Here is an 18957-nt window from a genome sequence, read left to right as displayed (position 1 = left end):
CAGGAGGGACCAGGAGGTCGCAAATTGGACCAGGAGGTAGAGGGAATGTCGAGCAAGACAAGGAGCCCTCTTAGCAGCCGGTAGCACCCGGAAAAGTGCCAAAAACAGGCACTACGAGGATGCATGAAATGGTGCTCACCCGAAGTCGCACCAAGGAGTCCCACGTCGCCGGAGACCAACTTAGAAAGTCGTGCAATGCAGTTTAGAGTGCCGTGGACCCAGGCTTGGCTGTGCACAAAGGATTTCCGCCGGAAGTGCACAGGGGCCGGAGTAGCTGCAAAAGTCGCGGTTCCCAGCAATGCAGTCTAGCGAGGTGAGGCAAGGACTTACCTCCACCAAACTTGGACTGAAGAGTCACTGGACTGTGGGAGTCACTTGGACAGAGTTGCTGGATTCGAGGGACCTCGCTCGTCGTGCTGAGAGGAGACCCAAGGGACCGGTAATGCAGCTTTTTGGTGCCTGCGGTTGCAGGGGGAAGATTCCGTCGACCCACGGGAGATTTCTTCGGAGCTTCTAGTGCAGAGAGGAGGCAGACTACCCCCACAGCATGCACCACCAGGAAAACAGTCGAGAAGGCGGCAGGATCAGCGTTACAGAGTTGCAGTAGTCGTCTTTGCTAATATGTTGCAGGTTTGCAGGCTTCCAACGCGGTCAGCAGTCGATTCCTTGGCAGAAGGTGAAGAGAGAGATGCAGAGGAACTCGGATGAGCTCTTGCATTCGTTATCTAAAGTTTCCCCAGAGACAGAGACCCTAAATAGCCAGAAAAGAGGGTTTGGCTACCTAGGAGAGAGGATAGGCTACTAACACCTGAAAGAGCCTATCAGAAGGAGTCTCTGACGTCACCTGGTGGCACTGGCCACTCAGAGCAGTCCAGTGTGCCAGCAGCACCTCTGTTTCCAAGATGGCAGAGGTCTGGAGCACACTGGAGGAGCTCTGGACACCTCCCAGGGGAGGTGCAGGTCAGGGGAGTGGTCACTCCCCTTTCCTTTGTCCAGTTTCGCGCCAGAGCAGGGCTAAGGGGTCCCCTGAACCGGTGTAGACTGGCTTATGCAGAATTGGGCACATCTGTGCCCAAGAAAGCATTTCCAGAGGCTGGGGGAGGCTACTCCTCCCCTGCCTTCACACCATTTTCCAAAGGGAGAGGGTGTAACACCCTCTCTCAGACGAAGTCCTTTGTTCTGCCATCCTGGGCCAGGCCTGGCTGGACCCCAGGAGGGCAGATGCCTGTCTGAGGGGTTGGCAGCAGCAGCAGCTGCAGTGAAACCCCAGGAAGGGCAGTTTGGCAGTACCAGGGTCTGTGCTACAGACCACTGGGATCATGGGATTGTGCCAACTATGCCAGGATGGCATAGAGGGGGCAATTCCATGATCATAGACATGTTACATGGCCATATTCGGAGTTACCATTGTGAAGCTACATATAGGTAGTGACCTATATGTAGGGCACGCGTGTAATGGTGTCCCCGCACTCACAAAGTCCGGGGAATTGGCCCTGAACAATGTGGGGGCACCTTGGCTAGTGCCAGGGTGCCCTCACACTAAGTAACTTTGCACCTAACCTTTACCAGGTAAAGGTTAGACATATAGGTGACTTATAAGTTACTTAAGTGCAGTGTAAAATGGCTGTGAAATAACGTGGACATTATTTCACTCAGGCTGCAGTGGCAGGCCTGTGTAAGAATTGTCAGAGCTCCCTATGGGTGGCAAAAGAAATGCTGCAGCCCATAGGGATCTCCTGGAACCCCAATACCCTGTGTACCTCAGTACCATATACTAGGGAATTATAAGGGTGTTCCAGTAAGCCAATGTAAATTGGTAAAATTGGTCACTAGCCTGTTAGTGACAATTTGAAAGAAATGAGAGAGCATAACCACTGAGGTTCTGATTAGCAGAGCCTCAGTGAGACAGTTAGGCACCACACAGGGAACACATACATATAGGCCACAAACTTATGAGCACTGGGGTCCTGACTAGCAGGGTCCCAGTGACACATAACAAACATACTGAAAACATAGGGTTTTCACTATGAGCACTGGGCCCTGGCTAGCAGGATCCCAGTGAGACAGTGAAAACACCCTTGCATACACTCACAAACAGGCCAAAAGTGGGGGTAACAAGGTTAGAAAGAGGCTACTTTCTCTCAAATTCTTCCTTACCTGTCCCTAACTTTCCTTTAAACAATAAATACCAAAGAAATTCTGAATAGTTTATGAAATCTAACCCTTTTTATTAAGATTCAGTGCCAGATTGGCTTAATAGTGTGCAATTATATTGCTTTATCCTTTTGCTCTCCACCACAAATTAGGTCTCGGTCTTCCTTACCCATCACTGATCTTCATTTAAACAACTAATAAAGGATAAAGTCTGACTAGTTCTATAAAAACTAACCCTTTTAGTTTTCATAAAACACTTTCTACACCTCAGCGCCTTGAGACTCTCACGGGTGAGTAGTGCGCTTTACAAATTCCTGACTGATTGATTGACAGTACAAGCTTCAGTTCTCTTGCACATTGACTGAGGCAAAACTCTGCTCCTGAGTCTACAGGGCTCCACCATTACCTTCCTTATCGTAATCATTGATTAGTGGCAACAAAAATTTAAAGGTGAAGTTTAAGCATAGAACTAAATGGCATCAGTTTGTATTGCCTGTAAAGGCACTCAGGAAAATCATATAAGCTCATGACTCATTTTCCATTACTTTTCTTTTTGAACATAGCCTTTTGACTTTTATTCCCAATCTGAGGACCTCTGCAAGGCTGATAAAGTAGTAAAAAACATTGAAATAAGTGTAATCCCACTTCTTTTATTTGATGAAAGATTTTCTTTGATCACTTCTTTGTGGAATTAAATCCACATGAAACATTATGAGTTATAAGCCCTATCTTAGACTATATCCTCACTTCCTCACTTTAACTTCACAATATGCAGCAGATACTTGAGGAACTAAAAAGGCTTCTTCCACACTTTGAACATTGTTCTCACACGTGACCTCCTTATAGGGACTTACATAGTGTTGAAGCTCAAAGAGTATACAGTTTTACCTTGAATAAACACTCACCATTTCAGAACTGAGTTTGTGCTCACCTTTAGTGAAATTTGTTAAGAATTCATACAAAGCTACCTTTATCAGATGGATCATCTCCTGCACTCGTTGTTATCAAGCCTATGAAACAAGCTTTCTTCAAAGAATCCATATACATTCCATCAGATCTCATGCAGCATCAATAACTGCACTATGTAGAGCAGCCTCTTGAACTACTGATTCCTGTTACCTTTTGGGAGTCAGTCTTTCTCACAGTCAGAAAGTACTGGGTGCAATAAATTCTGGCAAATTTATAATTGGGATCCCTTAACAAACGGGTATTTTTACAGAGGTTGAAATATACTGGGCCACTCGTAATTAGGGCTTTAATGTATTATAATGTATACACTTATTATGTAACAACAGTGAAGATACATACGAAACAAAAGTAAGTTAGAAGAAATAGGGGAAGATTTAAGAAAAGTGCTGCTGCATCCAATGCAGCTCTACTTTTTTGTGCACGCCTTAACGCCGTCATGTGTGTGCCATGTTAAAGATATGGCTCACCATAGAGGTAGTTACAGAACTAGCATCAAAAGTGTTGACGCTAGTTTGGCACTTTGCAGGATGATATAAAAAATATTGATGCAAATCCTTCAATGGCCCATTATAAATAATGGTGTGCCTCCTTTTAATGCCTGCTCTGTGCAGATTTCTTTGTGCCATTTTTAAGGGCCCTCCAACGAGGGAACAGTCCCCCATTTCATACATTATGCATGGCGCAGGCATACTGTGGCGCAAGGGGTTAAGAAGTGGTGCAATTCATGCATTGTGCCACTTTGTAAGTATGGCACTGCCATTTTGGCCTTGTTTGGCCACATTAGCATAAAAAAATGAGGCTAATGTGACGCAAGAAGGCGCTAGGTCTTCTTAAATCTGGGCGATAATCTTTAAAAGTCATTTGTTCAGAAAGAACCTGCCTTTAAACTACCTTCAACCTAATACTTCCTGACCGAATACTAATATATAATTTTGGTGTGAAACTAATGTTGTATTCAGCTTTGCCTCCAATACATAAAAGCCTTGCACACTTTCCATATCCATCACACAACATCTAGTGAATATACCAAGCCCCACTGGCTAAATGTACACAACGTTTTGCATTTTGCAACTTTTCCTTGATATTTGAGCTTGCTGTACACAATCATAAATATTACTTCTTCAGGGCAAACCCAGCTTCCTCTGATATGGAGACACTCAAGGTTTTATTGAGTGAGAATACTTTAATGCAGATTCCACGTATTGACCTAAGCTTTGTACTGTAGTTTCCTGCTTTTCTTACATTTAAATCACTCTCATAGCTCTTCACTACAAACTGACAATATTTCATTGCAAGTTCTAGTTGGCACCTTTAGAGCCATACTCTACAGGTCATTTTAAATACTTTTCTTTGAGGCTTTGAAACGCAATGACAGTTAGAAAAAGGGGATGTGAAATCATGGTTTTAATGTGAAAACTCACATGCAGAAAATGTCCAGCTAAGGCTAATAACTGAATTATGTTTAAGAAATACAGGACGGGAAAAACATTGCAGCTTCTCCAACCATATTTGAAAATCAAATTTGAAAATCTTTATTGCAGTTATATTCAGTCTTTAATACTAGACATTTCAGACACAAATCACTATGGTCATTTTTTCGATCAAGCTTTCGAGATCTGTTACACATTTTTTGAATACACTGTACTGTGAGCTTCAAGTCCACCTCTTGCTTGTCATTTGTTTGTTTCTGTGTCCTTGCTTCCAAGTGGTTACCTTTATTATTTGTCCAACATTTTCATTGGTTGATCACTCAAGCAATGCCCAGTACTTGTACTCTTCTACTTATGTGCAGTTAGCCTTGCTCCTGCACTATTTATTTCTTTTGTTTCATCACAGGGACATGGAAAGGCTTTCCTTTCAGAACAGCTGCCCCCCTGCTTTTGATTTCCAGCACAATTGAAAATAGGCCTGTAAATCTTGTCATGGTGCCACTTTCATGTTTCACCACCATGTACCTTTTATCAGCACAGCGCCTGTCCACAGCTGGTCATCTGCACTGCAATGACTCTGGTATATGAAGTCTCAGCCCCGGGAGCCTACGCGCACAAGCCTTTTGTTATGCTTAGCAGGACAAGAACAATTTAGGCAGTGTTTGTGATGTTTTTGCCCAGCTCAGTGCACAGAGACTCTGGACATCAATTAGTCCCAGCTGTAAACTCTCCTCCTGATGTCACCACCCCTTCTCTCTGTTCCCAACACTTTCCAGTGCGGGATATGTTCCCTCCTGCCACCAATTTTACTGCCCCACCCTAATTACTCCCCCATCCAACCCTTCACTGTAGTTGGCAATAGCTTGGTTTAATTTTGCCTTTGCCATTGCTTAATTACTTGCTTCATAAGCATTAGCAAAGGCTGCATGGCTCCCACATGCCGGCCTCACACTTCATAGCTCAGGAGACGAATTCCCCACAGCTGTAGATGTCTTGGCACCATCGCTCCACCCCAGTATATGCTGCTTCTTCCTCACTCTGCTTCTAAATCTCTTACTAATCAACTCACAGCCTCAAGTCTACCAGGACACATGAACTGAGCTAGCAGGAGCTGTTTGTGATCGTTTTGTTGCTGATCTGTAGTAATGCTGTGTTGGATAGACAGAGGGTTCCTTCCTATCAACCTTCCACCAGTGCCAGGGAGAGCAGAGAAAGCGGGCAGGGATTAGCAACCCTTGATGCATGCATCAATACATTAGCTTACTTACTACATATATTCACTCTATAATGGTGACTTCAAGTGAAAACATGCATGCTGTGTCCCTCTGGCTAAACGCACTGCAACTGGCTGCCTGAGACCCATAAAAATCACAATCGGTTCAGCTTTATCCAAACAGTTTAGAAGTGCTGCTCATGTGGAACTGAGAAATCTTTTCTTGGCCTTCTTTGTCACACAGCACGTTACAGAGACTAGGTCTGTGTGCAACCCATTATTGAAAGAAATTGTACCTGTGCCAGTGGCATGGCAATAACTTGTTTTTAAAAAGTGCCAAGTAACATGCTTCTGCTGTTTGTGAGCTCTATAAAACACGAAATGGTACCTATTTCAGCTGCACACAAGTTACATGTTACAATAGTGCTTAATGGAATGTCCATGCTCTTCATCTGATGTGTGCATAAAATGAAAAGCATGTCAGGCTTTATCAGCCCTGGAGTCTTAGAAGAATTTGAAGGGATTTGCTGTCAGTTCATCTTTCTTTTCTCATCTTTGTCTCTTTCCATCTAACTTTCATTACTCTTGCACTTAATTCTACTAACACCAACTTTTCCTACTTACTCCTACTGTCAATCCTAAAGATACTCCTACTGATTTTGGGGCCAGATGTGTCAAACGTTTTTGCATTCGCAAACAGAGTGAATGGCCATTTGCGAATGCAAAAATGCCTTTCATTATATATGAAAGGCATTCGCTGTGCAATTTTAAGGAATCAATAAAATAGCGATTCCTTGAAATTGTGATCCTGTTTAGAGAATCGCAAATTGCAATTCCCTAAATAAGAAATTGCAAATAAGGAATCCTTATTTGCAATTTCTTAGGCAAAGGTAACAAGCTTTTCCTTAATGCGAATTGGGCATTAAGGAATCACTATTACCACCAAATACAATTTGGTGGAAACCATGTGCAAATTTTAAAAATGCATTACAAATGCATTTTTTAAATTGACATGTAACGCACACATGCCCCTGTGGCATGTGTGTGCCTTACATGTCCGCAAATAAATGTTGGGGGTGCAGCAAAGGGGGCCCTGGGTCCCCAGCACCCTGGGGTTTGCATTTCAAAAATTGCGAATTCCAGTTAGGAATTCACAATTTGGGAAATGCAAAACATTTGCAAATACAGGCCCATAGGTGCGAATGGGGTCAGAATTGCAATTTGCGATTCAGTAATAGCATTTGCGATTTTTAAGAAATTGCTAATACCGAATCACAAATATGATACATACCATTTTGCGACTCTGAAATAGCGATTTCTTAAAAATTGCTATTAGAGGATCGCAAAATGATTTGTTGATACATCTGGCCCTTGGTTTCTACTTATACATTTCATACTTCCTCTTACTCTGCTACTTAACGTCTTAATTTTACTTACTTCTTTCTCTTACACCTCCTTTTTGTTCCTACTCTAATGTTTTATTATTGCAACGTACACTTACATACTTTTGCTTCTACTTACATAATATGCCTATTCCCTCCTCCTCTTACTCATTTCTCTTCTTACTCCTAATATGCCTACTTACTGCTGTTCTTTCTTTTTTTACTTTTACTACTATATTTTCTAATGTCCTTATTACTGTTACGCTTAGTCCTACCTACTCTTAATTACACTCTTACTCCTACATACTCCTACTTGAACCTATCTTCTACTACTTTTACAACTACATACTTCAGCTCTTCTGCTTAGCCCTTTGTATGACTATTCTTACTCATACTTACTCCTACTCACTGCTACTTACTACCACTCTTTCTTCTTTACACTTTTACTTTCTCATATTTTTATTGCTACTTCCTCTTAATTTTCCTCCCACTCTTCTACTTTCTCCAACATACTACTTCTTCATGCTTGTACTCATAGGGGGTCATTCTGACTCCCGCCGGGCGCCAAAATACCGTACCGCGGTCGGAAGACCGCGGCGGGTATTTTGAGTTTTCCCCTGAGCTGGCGGGCGGCCTCCAAAAGGCCGCCCGCCAGCCCAGGGGAAAACGACCTTCCCACCATGAAGCCGGCTCGTAATCGAGCCGGCGGAGTGGGAAGGTGCTACTGCACCCGTCGCGTATTTCACTGTCTGCTATGCAGACAGTGAAATACAAGCGGGGCCCTCTTACGGGGGCCCCTGCAGTGCCCATGCCATTGGCATGGGCACTGCAGGGGCCCCCAGGGGCCCGGCGACACCCCCTACCGCCATCCTGTTCCTGGCGGGCGAACCGCCAGGAACAGGATGGCGGTAGGGGGCGTCAGAATCCCCAAGGCGGCGCAGCATGCTGCGCCGCCTTGGAGGATTCTGACGGGCAGCGGAAAACCGGCGGGAGACCGCCGGTTTTCCTGCACTGACCGCGGCCAAAGCGCCGCGGTCAGAATGCCCTGCGGGGCACCGCCGGTCTGTCGGCGGTGCTCCCGCCGACAGACCGCCGGGGTCAGAATGACCCCCATAGTCTCACTTGCTCTTTATCCCTTTACGCCTACTTAGTCCTACTTACTCCTACCTATGTTTAACTACCTCCAATTCCTCATCTTACCACTTACTTTTGCTTACTACTGGTCTCCATTACTTCTAATCTTTCTTACTCCTACAGATAATCTTAGTCTTACTTGTATGTCTACTTAGCACTGCTTACTTTTACTCCTACAGCTACTCCTAGCCCAACTTGTCAATAATATTACTCTATCTTACTCCTACATACTCTTCCCATTTTGTTCCTACTCATACTTTTTATTTCTACCTATTCTATCTACTCCTGCCTAATTTAGTTCTTAGACCTACTTTTGCTCAACCTCACACCTCATGTTACTTCTATTTACACCTATTTTAATTACTTCCACTCTTAATTGAACCTACTCCGACCTTCTCAAATGTATGCTTACATTTACTCCTGCTTACTCCAAATTTTACTCCCACTCCTTTCTACTATTATCCACACATACTCCTGATCTTACTCCCACTCACTCCTGTTTGCTTCTGGCGAAACTCTTACTTGTAATTTCCCCATTTTTACCCCACACAGGTTCATATTCTTACTCTTATTTCTAGAATTACCCCTACTCTTTCTCCTTTGCTTACCTCTGCATTCTCTTACTTCTGCTACTTCCACTGCTACTCTCACTCCTGCCATTGCTTATCTGCAACCTAATCCTACTTGTTGTAATCTGTGTTTGCTCAGCTTGCAGCAGAGCCCTTTTGCCACATCTATCCAATCCCCCCACAGGAGAGAAGTTTGTCTGCTCTGATAGATGGCTGCTGTTTAAAGTTTGCACTGTCATATATAGACTAAGATTCAGATGTGTTTTCATTGACTGGAGATAAACCTGCCGTTGCAAGTTGCAAGTTAACGCTGGGTAGAAAATATACCACCAGCACTACACATTGCAAATGTTTAAGTCGAGGTACACAGGAAGAATCTGTGATTCATTGCTTATTCTTGTCCTCTTCAAAAGGAGATCACTGTTCCTAGCTCAAAGGAGGAATATGTTGCTGATTCCTGATGCCCAAACTAAATTAAGTAGGATTGCAGGGTCAAAGCAGGAAAGCATTGCAAATTATTTATTCCCTCTTCAATGATTCAACTATAAAATGTATTAAATATTTCCATTACACGTAAGGATTTAGAAGGATATTGATGTGCGTACTATAAGCTCCTAACTCACACGAGGAGTTACTGACTTCCCAATAAGTAGCTTCAAACCCTAATGAGTCATTCAATTTCTATTTCTCCGCATATGGAACCCTTGCAAAAGAGAAGGTGGGTGGGGACAGAGCACAAACCTCTGAGGCAGGGAGAGAGCTCCAGAAGATACCTATACCCCTCCCTCCCTTTACCCATTCCATAATTACCTTACATTCTGGACTGTACCACTCACCTGAAACACCTGAGGATAACTCAGTACCTCAACTCCCCCAGGCTTTCATCAGGCATAATGTTGGAACTACAACAGCCGTAAGTACATAAAAGGCTCCTGTAATGATTTTAATGTGCTAACAATAAAAATAAACTCATAATGCCTTAAAGAACAAGCATTAGCAAATTTACTAGGACTCACCTGTAAGAGACATTGGCTTTGGCAATGTTTTGTAGCCACATTGTACAACAGTGCAGATGCTTTTCAGTGTAACTAATTTTGAAAAAAAAGTGCTAGGGCGCAGCCAGGGCTAATGTGCATTTTTTTTTTAAAGTGCATTAGTGCTGGATGCATCACACTCTTTTTATGTTTAGCCATGCTTCCAGACAGCATGCCTACAAATCATTGCCGAAGTCAGAAATGCCCATGGTGTAACAGCATGAATAAAAGGCAATGATAGAGCCTATATGGTGTGACTGCTTGACTTTGCCAATGCTTCTTCTACTTTACATATCTTGACTTTTTACACTCTATGGCTTTAAAGTCCTTGTGTCTGTGCATCACTTTAAGCAGAATGCCTTGACATCTGATTCATTACAGATTACAGCATATCTCCCTGAAATCTGGGGATTTCACAAATGCATTGCAATCTAGGAATTTGTATACTTCTTATTCCTCTTGATAAGTTAATCTTCACATGTCCAGATGGTTGTATGACTTGAATGACAGTGACTAGGTAGATTGACCTACGTATTGCAGAGTACAGGACAAGTGTTGTCCAGCCTTAACATATATCCTTTTCATGTTTAAATAGAGGTGGCCACGTGCAGGCAATATTACATTTTCAGAATGGATGTGGCTTATTTCCTGGTGTGTGCACTTTGTACATTTAGTTGCCACCTCTAAATTTGATTTTGTGCCGCTATTGTGTGAATATTTATTTATTTTTGTAAATCTATATTCCTTGGTCTAAATGTACATTCTTTGGTTTAAAGTTTACTTTTCTGGTTCAAAATTACACTCAGAATGAATCTACATGAGTTTTCAATATTTCTGAAGCAAATGGGCATTTAATTAGGATCAGTTTGATGTGTGAGAGGTAGGTTTTGAAGTGCATAATGTATCAGAATCGTAATGTCATGCCCATTCTATGATTACTGGATGGTATCCGAACTTCAATAGTAATGGCTTTGTGGACTACTGCACACAGCATGAATTTGGATACTGATTGAACATGAATACATCTGACATGTTTCGTCAAATGACTGCAATTCTTTTTACACCTTTTTATGTGCACTTGGTGCATGTTGACAAGAGCAGGGTCGACCCCATTATAACAGAGGAGCCTTGCCCACTGCTGAAAGGCAGCAGAAAAACAAAAATGATAATAAAACTATGCTATCATTTTATTTTTTTGCTTTCTCCTCTACCAGCCTGCTGAGGGTGGGGTGGGGTGGTGTCATCCTCATCACCAGGGGAAGGAGTAGTAGTGTGCCCTCTCAGTCCGCATGTTACTTTGATTGGCCATTCTAGGCTGGCCAAACCTACATGCGCACTCAGAACTCAGCCCGGCTGAGGAGTCAGTGTAGGCTCCCAGTCCCTATCTGAGAGGCATTTCAGCCCACTCTTACAAACCCAGGGTCTTCTCTCATGATTGGTAACAGCATGAGAGAATCATCTGGATTGGGTGGGGAGAGAAGAAGCAGAGAAGCACCGAAGTGGAGAGGAACATGGGGGTGGAATGCAGCTGGTACGTTTTTTATTTTAATTTTACTATTAACATCCCCCCTTGTGAATCCTCATCTCCCACCCCCTCCTACACGACCCTGCCCCACAGAGCGTTATTGCCAGCAGGCACTACTGGAGTACAGTGCCTTATACACGTAGAAGTCAGGACAGGCAGAGAAGGAGTTTGTAGCAACATTGCAGGTGGTCTGCTCCAAGTGGTGACTGACTTTTGCAGAGTTCCAGGGTTGTGTTGCTGGTTGCTTTTCTTTGGGAATACGAGGAGAGGACAGATCTTGATTTTTCTTTCCCTATTGATTTAAGTAGTTGTGGTATTTCTATTTCATTTCATCTGGGGAAAATCCAGAAAAAGTAGTTTGGATGGCTGCAGTGCACTACTGAGGCTGTAAAAACTAAGCATATTGGTAGGTAGACAGTCCCAAAGTATTTGAATATAAACTTCAGAATTGTAAAGATTAATCTGGTATTTATAGCAAGCCTTTTTATCTGCCTAAAAGTAATCCTCATGGAAGCATTCTGAATGCCTGATGTTCGGATGAATAAATGTCCCCTCCATCGATCAAGAGAACACGAACACCTGCATCGGATTCATCATGGTAAGCTGTGGCTTTTGACCCCTACCTACTTCAGTATGCAGGATTATCATGCACAATTCCTGGAGGCTTCTTTCTTCAGTAAGGATTGTGACCCAGCACAGGGCTCAAATGTCTGGTCACCGGGCTGTAGAGAACAAATTAGTGGGGGTGATACAAATCCTGGTATAATGATAAACTTTTTTACCTATTACCTGCTAGAGAGACTGGTCTACAGACCTCTTCGGTGTTTTAAAATAAGAACTCCCATGTAACCAAGTCCTTCGCGCCACCACTTTTAAAAACAGATTTTACTTCTCATTTTACTACCATGCATACTTTTACCACGTTTTAAGCATCCAGTCACATCCACTGACGTGCCCAAACAACCCAGTACAAAAAATGATAAGGTAACTATGTCTCTCATTTTTTAATCATATTTTGCAATGGAAGATGACCCGATGAAAAAGGCGATGCGTCTCTTAGCAAACTGAACAATAAAACACTGCATGTCAGTAATTATTTTTGTGCTTTGTGAAAAAAATTCCAAACATATTAAAGTAAACTTCCCGTTATCTTCAGTCAATCTTTCATACGATTTACTTACTATGGGGGTCATTTTGACCTCAGCGGTCTTTTTGAAAGACCGCCGAGGGACTGCCGTGCGGAAGACTGCCAGTGGTGGCGGTTTTCCGCTCGGCCTATTATGACCGTTGGCAGCTCTCCGTCCTTTTTCGGACGGAGAGTCGCCAACAGCCATACTGGCGGGAGGCAGGGAAGTGGAGGTTGCTCCACCTCTACCGCCACGCCAATAGAACACCACCCACCGAATCACGTCCTGTGATTCGCCGTGGTGGTGTTCTGTTGGCGGTGTGGTGTCGGCGGAGCTGCCCCCATGGCTCCCGTCCCCTCCCGGAGGATCGTTGGACCAGGTAAGTCGATCGTCCGTGATGGGAGGGGGGTGGGGAGGTGTTGGTTGTTGTGTGCGTGCATGGGGGTGTGATTGTGTGTTTGGGAAAGGGGTGTGGGTGCGTGTATGCTTGCAGGGGTGTTGTGTGTATGGGAATGAGTGCGTGTATGTCTGTGGGTATGTCAGTATGGATGTGTGTGTGAATGTTTGAATGTGGGTGTGCGTGTCTGCCTGTGTGTGTGTATGTAGGCATGTATGTTGGCGTGTGGGAGTGTGTAGTTGGTGCCTGAGTGCATGTTGTGTGGGAATGGGTGATGTGATGTTGGGGATCGGGGTGGGGAGGGGGACCCTGCCATCTTTGGGGGGTGGCAGGGGTGGTGGGGGGTAGGGGAGGGAGCTGGGTGGGGGTGGGGGAGTGGGTGAGACCCCTATCAGTGCCAGGGAAGGAGTTCCCTGGCACTGATAGTGCTTACCGCCATGGATTTCATGGCGGTTCAAACCACAGGAAATCCACGGTGGTAAGCCGGGTCAAAATACCGGCGGCAGTATAGTGGCGGCCGCCAGGCTGGAGACCCAGGTCTCCAGCCTGGCGGGCGGAACGGAGAACCGGCGGATGACCATGGCGGTAACCGCCATGGTCATAATTCCATGAAGGGAGACCGCCAGCCTGTTGGCGGTCTTACCGCCGGTTCTCCACCTTCCGCCAGGGTCGTAATGACCCCCTATGTCTCTTCAACTTTAAACTCATAAATGAGTGTACCCACGAAAAATAAAGAATATAAGCAATGATTTGTTTAACTTACATCTTATTACTGGCATGGTCGTCAAAGGTGACATCATTGTCATTCCTGATGAGGCCTCAACGATATCTAAATATAAAAGAGAAAAATATATTAAAATAGAAAATTAAAAAAATAAGTTTTATAGAATAACAAACTATGTTGAAAATAAATAAGCAAAACCAAAATTAGAATATTACAGTGACAAATACACTGATGTTGGTTGACTCATATACCTTTACTGACACTAATGATTGTGACTAAATACTGCTATGTATGGAATAAAGTACCCCTGTCCTACACTTTAAGGGTATTGCAAGTCACTGAGGGATTCCATGACTGTAAAGAGGAACGAGGCAGAAGGAGTAAAGAAGTTCCTTTATAAGGTTATGGAACAGTGAGGTGACCTGCATTATCCTTATGTACAGCAGAGGGTACTATATTCCTTATTATACATGGTCACTGTTAGACTTGGCATCCTTGGCGTGGTCTCTCTTAACTTTTTGCATCTGTTTTCCAGGTTGTTGATGTGTGCTGGACTCTGTTTTTGCTGTTTTTGTTACTCTGGGCACTTTACCACTGCTAACCAGTGCTGAAGTGCAAGTGCTCCTTTACAAAATGAGCATGTAATTGGTTCATCCATAATTGGCATATTTGATTTACTGGTAAGTCCGTAGTACAGTGCACTAGAGGTACCCGGGGCCTGTAAATCAAATGCTACTAGTGGGCCTGCACCACTGGTTGTGCCACCCACCATAGTAGCTCTGTAAACATGGCTCAGACCTGCCACTGGAGTGCCTGTGTGTGAAGTTTTAATCTGCCAATTCGACTTGGCAAGTGTACCCACTTGCCAGGCCTAAACCTTCCCTTTTCTTACATGTAAGACACCACCGAAGGTAGATCCTAGGTAGCCCCATGGGCAGGGTGCAGTGCATGTTTCAGATAGGACATATACTAATGTGTTTTATATGTCCTAACAGTGAAATACTGCTAAAGTCTGGTTTCACTGTTACAAGGCCCATCCCTATCATAAGTTAACATGGGGGATGCCTTTGAATATGATTAAAGTGTAGATTCCCTTTGGGAGTGGATGGACATGTGGAGTTTGGGGTCTCTGAGCTAACAATTTAAAAATACATCTTTTAGTAAAGTTGATTTTAAGACTGTGGGCCTGATTCTAACTTTGGAGGACGGTGTTCAACCGTCCCAAAAGTGGCGGATATACCACCTACCGTATTACGAGTCCATTATATCCTATGGAACTCGTAATACGGTAGGTGGTATATCCGCCACTTTTGGGATGGTTTAACACCGTCCTCCAAAGTTAGAATCAGGCCCTGTGTGTTTGAAAATGCCACTTTTAGAAAGTGAGCATTTTCTTTCTTAAACCATTCCATGGATCTGCCTGTTTTGAATTCCTGGTCTGGGTCAGTTTGACAGTTGGGCTGTTTGCACCTCTCTCTAGACAGTGGCACAAAGGAAGCTGAGGTGTAGCCTGCATATCCTGATGAGCAATCTGTGCTGGGAGGGAGGTGAGGAGTGGTCTGTCACACCTGAAATGGCTGTGCCTGCCCTCACACAATGCAGTTTCCAACCCCCTGGTGTATGTCTGGGGCCTGGTCTGGGCAAGGCAGGATTTCACAAACAAGAGACTTTCCTCTGAAGTAAGCCTACTTCAAAGGGCAAAATGGGTATAAGAAGGGCACCCCAAACCACAGACTTCAGATCACTTCTGGAAATCAAGAGGAACCTCTGCCTGGAGAAGAGCTGAGAAAGAAGAGCTGCCCTGCCTGTGACTGTATTTTGTGGAGCTATCCTGCAGTTGCTGCTTGTGCCTGAGGACAAAGACTGGACTTGGTGTGCCTTCCTGCTTGTGAAGAACTCTCCAAGGGCTTGTCCTGAGCTTGCTTCTTGTTGTTGAAGTCTCAGGGCCATCGAAGACTTCCCCTGCCAGCACCCAGACCCTCTCCTGAGACTCCTGCCCTGCCAAGTGGTGCCCTATGCAGTTCCTGGGCCCTTGACAGGTAAAGCTGGCCGACCAAGCCTGAAAATCCACGCACAGAACACCGTGCGGGGAAATTTCTGATGCAACTTCCAAGAGCGGCTAACGAAACGACGCGCCGCCATCTCTGCGGCTGAAATCGACACAGAGCTTGTAGCGCGGCTGGGAGATTGACGCACGTGGCTGGAGAAATGACACGCCGCATCGCTATCACCGTGCGGCAGGATTGTTGACGCAAACCTTGTTGGGCATGGGAAAACAACACAACGACTGGCCGGACCCAAGTGCTGTCCGAATTTACATTTCTCTCCACTGCGGGGAGGAAAAACAACGCATGTTGGTCCGACGGAGAAGGAGAAACTACACACGAGCTCCATTGCGGGTGAGAAATCGACACACCGCTTAACTTTTTTGAGGCACACCCGCCCGTGACTGTTATTTTAACACAAACCAGGTACTTTTCTGCGCTAACAGTGTTTTATCTGTTTTCCAAAGGATTTAAGACTCTTTTTGCATTTTAATTAAGAACTTGACTTGTGTATGTTGGATTTTTGTCGTTTTGGTCTTGTTTTGTTTAGATAAATATTTTCTATTTTTTCTAAACCTGTGTTGCGTCATTTTGTAGTGTTTCTCATTAAGTTACTCTGTGTGTTGGTACAAATACTCTACACCTCACACTCTGAAGTTAAGCCTGCCTGCTTGTGCCAAGCAACCAAGGGGGTGTGCGGGGGTTAGCTGAGGGTGACAACCCTGACTAGAGTGAGGGTCCTTGCTTGGACAGGAGGCAACCTGATGGCCAACCAAAGACCCCATTTCTAACAGTGACACCATCACCATTCCCACAAACCACGTAGTTCTTGGTGATTGATTCTTTCATATGAAAGAGAGAGAATGTAAACAAGAAGACTAAAACTAGAATCTTTAATGCAAAATTAAAGACATGAAAAGGCTACAAAGTATATGTTGCAAAATGAATTTAGAATTGGATTAGTACAATTCATTTTGTTTAAAGGTGCAGTAATTTGGATTGTGTTAAAACATGTAGAAAGAGTCCACCTTTTCTGTAGTTACCTAAAAAACAACTGTAATAAATATCTCCTTTCTGTTTGATACTGTCCAGCTAGAAAAACAGAGCAGAACAAAGAAAAGCAATGTTTAGTTTTCTTTCTTTAAGCAGCTTCTTTAATTATGCTCAGCTGCTGGCTGTGGCATCAGGCATGGTGTCTTAAGAATTAAAGTGTAATAAGTTATTATGCTTCAGTAGCTATGTGTGGAAACCTTGGAATCATCAGTGACAACAAGCTGACCATGAAATCACAGATCAATGCCATCTCCTTCGCCTGCATCTTCATTTTGAGCATGCTACATAAGATCTTCAAGAAGCTACCTCTACACACGAGGTGCACCGTGACACAGGCCCTCAGCACCAGCAGACTGAACTAGGCAATGCCCTCTATGTAAAAATCGCCACACACCTCATATAGAGATTTCAGACCATACAGAACGCCGCAACCTGGGTCATCCTCGGCCTTCCTCGATGAACCCACATCACACCTCACCTCAGGCAGCGCCACTGGCTCCCCATACAGAGGAGATGTCAATTCAAGCTGCTGACACACACACACACGATTCTACACAACCAAGGACCCAGTACATTAGCCACCGCCTGAACTTCCACCACACATCAAGAAGCCTATGCTGCGCCTCCCTTTCACTTGTCCATACTCTCCACATCTACTGAAGCAGAAGTGGAGGAAGCTCCTCTCACGTTGCAGAAAAAAATGGAATAGCCTCCCCACACACCTCTGGACCATCACCCCACTTCTGGAATTCCGAAGGGCCTTCAAGACCTGGCTGTTCTAATAAGCCTCCAGGACCTGCAGGCGCCTGGATACCCCATTAGCTGAGCTTTATCAATCTTGATTGATTGATTGATATAATAGATATAGGGAGTACCCTGATATCAGTGAGTACTCTGAGTGGGGGGTAGTGGTTCTGAGGGAGACCCTGGGTAGGACCTTGAGAATTGTGAGGACTCTGAATGGCAGGGTTCCCAATCCAAACCCCCAGAGGACAATGTCCCTGATTACGATGAGAAGGAAGGGAAAATGACCAGACAAATGCACCAGTAGAGTAAAAGGACCCATATATGAGAGTCCCTTACTGGGTCTAGTGCCAGGAACAGTGTCATCTCCCATTTCCTGTCCCCTGGGAGCTCAGAGATAGACAGGCTGAGAGGGACCTGAGGTTGCAGCTGACAAAGCTGGCTATGGAGGAGAAAGGTATAGAGACTGAAAAAGTTCTAGCATAGAGGAGGATGGTAGAGGATGAAATGTCCTTGCCCAGGGAACAGCTTGTCTTTGAGGAAATAAAGTTGACCCTGAAGTATTTTCACTTCAGGTGGAGTCCATTGGTGGCAGCAACTGTGAGTCTAGTGATAGGAACAACACCCACATACCCACAGACTTGGTGACTAGCTTTAAGGAGGAGGATGACATACATCAGTGGCTGAAGGAGTATGAGAGGATTCTGACAGGGTTCATAATCCCTGAGAAGGATTGGGCACCAGGCCTGTAAAGTTATATTCCTGATGAAGGAAAGGATGTCCTAGTGGCCCTAGAAGGAAGAGACAGGGAGGGGTTCACCCCCTTGAAGGAAGCCCTGATTGAAAAGTCTGGAATCGGCCTTGAAGAGTATAGGTTGAGGTTCAGGGGCAGTAGGAAACTGTCTCACTAGTCTTGCGGGGAGCTTGTGGAAGTGTTGCAGAGCAATAGATGGATGGATGTTGGGTAGCACAGTTTCCAGGGCTATGCCAACACCTGTTGGAGTGTAAGTTTGAGGATCCCAGGGAACTGACAAAGAAGGCAGACTTCTGTGGGAGTACCAGGAGGTCTGGAAAGGCACTGGGGAGATTTCCCCCAACCAAGGGCAGGGGCAATTCAGAGTGACCCAGTCATCTCATCTTGAAGTGCAGGGGTGCAGGGGCCCATGTCCCTTTTCAGATTAGGATGTGGGAGTGGGAGATGTCCAAGGGTGCCCTATTGCCAGTCTCGAACCTGGAGAGTACCCCAAGGGGACCCCAGGAAGGGGACTTTGGGCCTCATTGCAAGTTTGGCAGTCTTCGGACCGTCAGACTTGTGGTGGCAGTCTGACCGCTGCACTCCTGGTGATCCTACCAGCACATTATGGTCTGACTGCCACACTCCTGGTGGTCCTACTGGCACATTATGACAGGGGACCGCTGCCACACCAGGCCATGGCAGTGCTGAGTTCAGAGCCTCC

General features: G+C 44.8%; 1 protein-coding gene across 1 annotated transcript in view; it reads right to left on the bottom strand.

Annotated features, from left to right (window-relative positions):
• LOC138284406 (mucin-2-like) overlaps positions 1-18957 on the bottom strand; it is a 1072535-nt gene that overhangs the window by 1021264 nt on the left and 32314 nt on the right. Inside the window, exon 2 of the mRNA XM_069223143.1 lies at positions 13698-13763. Within this exon, the coding sequence (XP_069079244.1) occupies positions 13698-13763 (66 nt within the window). The remainder of the gene's footprint in view (positions 1-13697; positions 13764-18957) is intronic.

This window comes from Pleurodeles waltl, chromosome 3_1 (assembly GCF_031143425.1).
Source record: "Pleurodeles waltl isolate 20211129_DDA chromosome 3_1, aPleWal1.hap1.20221129, whole genome shotgun sequence".
NCBI classification, from domain to species: Eukaryota; Metazoa; Chordata; class Amphibia; order Caudata; family Salamandridae; genus Pleurodeles; species Pleurodeles waltl.
Note: the sequence above shows the minus strand (reverse complement) of the source record. Positions and strands in the feature narration are given on the sequence as shown.